Source organism: Austrofundulus limnaeus, unplaced genomic scaffold (assembly GCF_001266775.1).
Source record: "Austrofundulus limnaeus strain Quisiro unplaced genomic scaffold, Austrofundulus_limnaeus-1.0 Scaffold160, whole genome shotgun sequence".
Classification (NCBI taxonomy): Eukaryota; Metazoa; Chordata; class Actinopteri; order Cyprinodontiformes; family Rivulidae; genus Austrofundulus; species Austrofundulus limnaeus.
In genome coordinates this window covers 197,997-200,294 of record NW_013952562.1, presented here as the reverse complement: position 1 = coordinate 200,294, position 2,298 = coordinate 197,997, and the positions used below count along the sequence as shown (strand labels likewise).

Below are 2,298 nucleotides of genomic sequence, written 5' to 3'. Positions count from 1 at the left end.
GGATTACGTAACATGGTTTGAAAGTACATTTATGAGTATTTATATACATATWCACAACAGGTAATTCACGTGTTATTAAGCATGAATAARCAATGAATATGTTGGTTTTGGAAGTAATWAGMCTTTATGGGTAAAGCATTAATAAGTGTTAATTTAGAGCTTATTAAGTATGAATTCTTAATCAATGATTTCAAGGTTAACTAACATTTATTAATGATTAAGTAAGGCTAAATAAGGGTGTTGTTCTTATAAAGTGTCACGGTTGTTTGAAACAACTTGCACACAATGCTGGTTTGTTTTCAACATGTTTGGAAAGCTGATGTTAGTTTTACTTATTGATGTGTCCCTGTTGACTGTCTTGCATCCGCCAGTAGAAATATAATCTATCACAGAGCCTCTGATCAGAGGCCAGACGGTCGGCTTCAAATCATAATTGGGTTTAAAGGATTGATCAGTCAGTATTGCCCAAAGTGAAGTAGTTTTTACACAAAGAGTCTTTTTCTCTGAAGAGACGCTGCACACATTTGATTTGTCTGCTACTCCTTCTTGTTGCACAAAGTCAAACTAATCCAGAGCGATTCTCCACATTTTTTTTGACGACCCGTCCTCTTCCTTTTCTTGTCAATCCCCCTCCCTCTTTCCGCAGGGCCTGCAGGTGTGGTCACATGACTAAGCAGCGAGACTTGCGTAGTTTGCGCCGGCGCTGCTGGTACTCGCTGAGCTCCTGCAGGTATCCCCTGGACGGCCAGCGGAGCCTCTCCACCTGCTCGCGCTCATCCTCTGGAACAAAAGACGTGCGGCCGTTAACCCTCACACTGCTGCACATGYAACCTTCCCTGATGCTCAGCTGATGGTAAAAAATAAAAAAAAACACTGCACAGAGATTTACTGTGCTTGGCACACGCTCGCCGCGCCTCAAAACACTTGTAACCGCTTAGCTCGCTGCCGTGTGCGCAGCCAAAAGAGATGAAATATCAAAGAGTTTGTTTGCACTAAAACAAGCAGCGGCGAGCGTGTGCCCTTCAGTACCCGTCCAATGGCCGTAAATGAGTCCTGTGTGACTGATGACRACAATAAAATGTGTTTCTGCAACGTAACGTGGCTGTTAATCTTTGAAATTAGCCTTTCTTTTTTTCTGCTTTTTGTTGCTTAAATGCACAAACCATAGACGCGTACTGTAAATGGAGAGTATTAAACAAACTGAAGAGCTAAGCTGCAGTCTGAAACAGAAATGCCTACTGTAGAGTTTCATAAGATAGAAGTTCTCACAGATGTCTAAAAGATTAGGGGACTCCRATACACAAACACTCAGATTTTAGCCATTTACTTTTTATATTTATAAACAATACTTTGCTGATTGCTCTGATGGAAATATTATTGGTTAAAACCCAAGTTTGGAGCTAAAATCTGATGTGGTAGTAGCTGAGAGTCATTCACAACACACTGTTCACACTGACCTGAGAGCTCCAGGAAGTCGGGTTTATGACTAAAGATCAGGTAGTTGTTGGCGATGAAGTGGAGCAGCCAGACGTACAGCTGCTCTGCGTTGTGGCACTGAGAAGAAAGAGATGTAGAAACATAACCGTCTTTAGAAATCATGTTCACCAGTGATCACCTGCTATAAAAACACTTCATTGTTACTAATTATTTGCATTTTGTTTTAAAGATAACTGAGTCTTTTTGGGGACTTTGCATTGACTTCCGTTTATTTCTACAGCAGGGGTGCCCAAACTGTTACCCCAAGAAGGTCAATATAAAAATCTATCTGAGGGCTGCGGGCTGAATTTAATAATATAATCCATGAAATGCAAATACTTCCTAAGTAAAGTTCATTTTATTTTAATGATTAAGCTAGCAGCCAGTGTGGTGGCCCATGCTTTTTTATTTTATTTTTTCTGTTTTTATAGCCTGTGCAATAAGCTCAGGCAGCAAAGGCTCATGGGACATTTCATAAACTGATAAAATATAAGTTTTTATAGTCTTATAGTGTGCAAATCTACATGTGTGTGTAGGAGAGACCTACATCTCAAAACTAAAGTTGTGAGGAAAATCACGAGTTCTTCTGTTTTTGAAACCACACAATGGGCCTCATGCAAGAACCGTTCATACGCACAGATTTGTTCTTAAATTGTGCGTACGAGTGATTTAGGAGAATTTGTGGAATTCACCAATGTTTTCATATTCTAAGATTTTTTTCAGATACAAACAAAATTCATGAGTGGTCCAGACCTGTCGTATATTTTACGAGCAGTCAGTCTGCTGTTATCCAGACGGTGCGGAGCGCTGTGTCTTCTGAAT

General features: G+C 40.1%; 2 protein-coding genes across 2 annotated transcripts in view; one reads left to right on the top strand and one right to left on the bottom strand.

Annotated features, from left to right (window-relative positions):
• The window catches only part of glrx (glutaredoxin (thioltransferase)), a gene marked incomplete at its 5' end in the record, with an annotated part of 7,438 nt that extends 6,341 nt beyond the window's left edge, over positions 1–1,097 (top strand). Inside the window, 1 exon segment of the mRNA XM_014017052.1 lies at positions 647–1,097.
• The window catches only part of rhobtb3 (Rho related BTB domain containing 3), a gene marked incomplete at its 5' end in the record, with an annotated part of 30,750 nt that continues 29,197 nt past the window's right edge, over positions 746–2,298 (bottom strand). The window contains 1 exon segment of the mRNA XM_014017051.1: positions 746–1,554. Coding sequence (XP_013872505.1) covers positions 1,375–1,554 — 180 coding nt within the window. The 3' untranslated portion in view covers positions 746–1,374.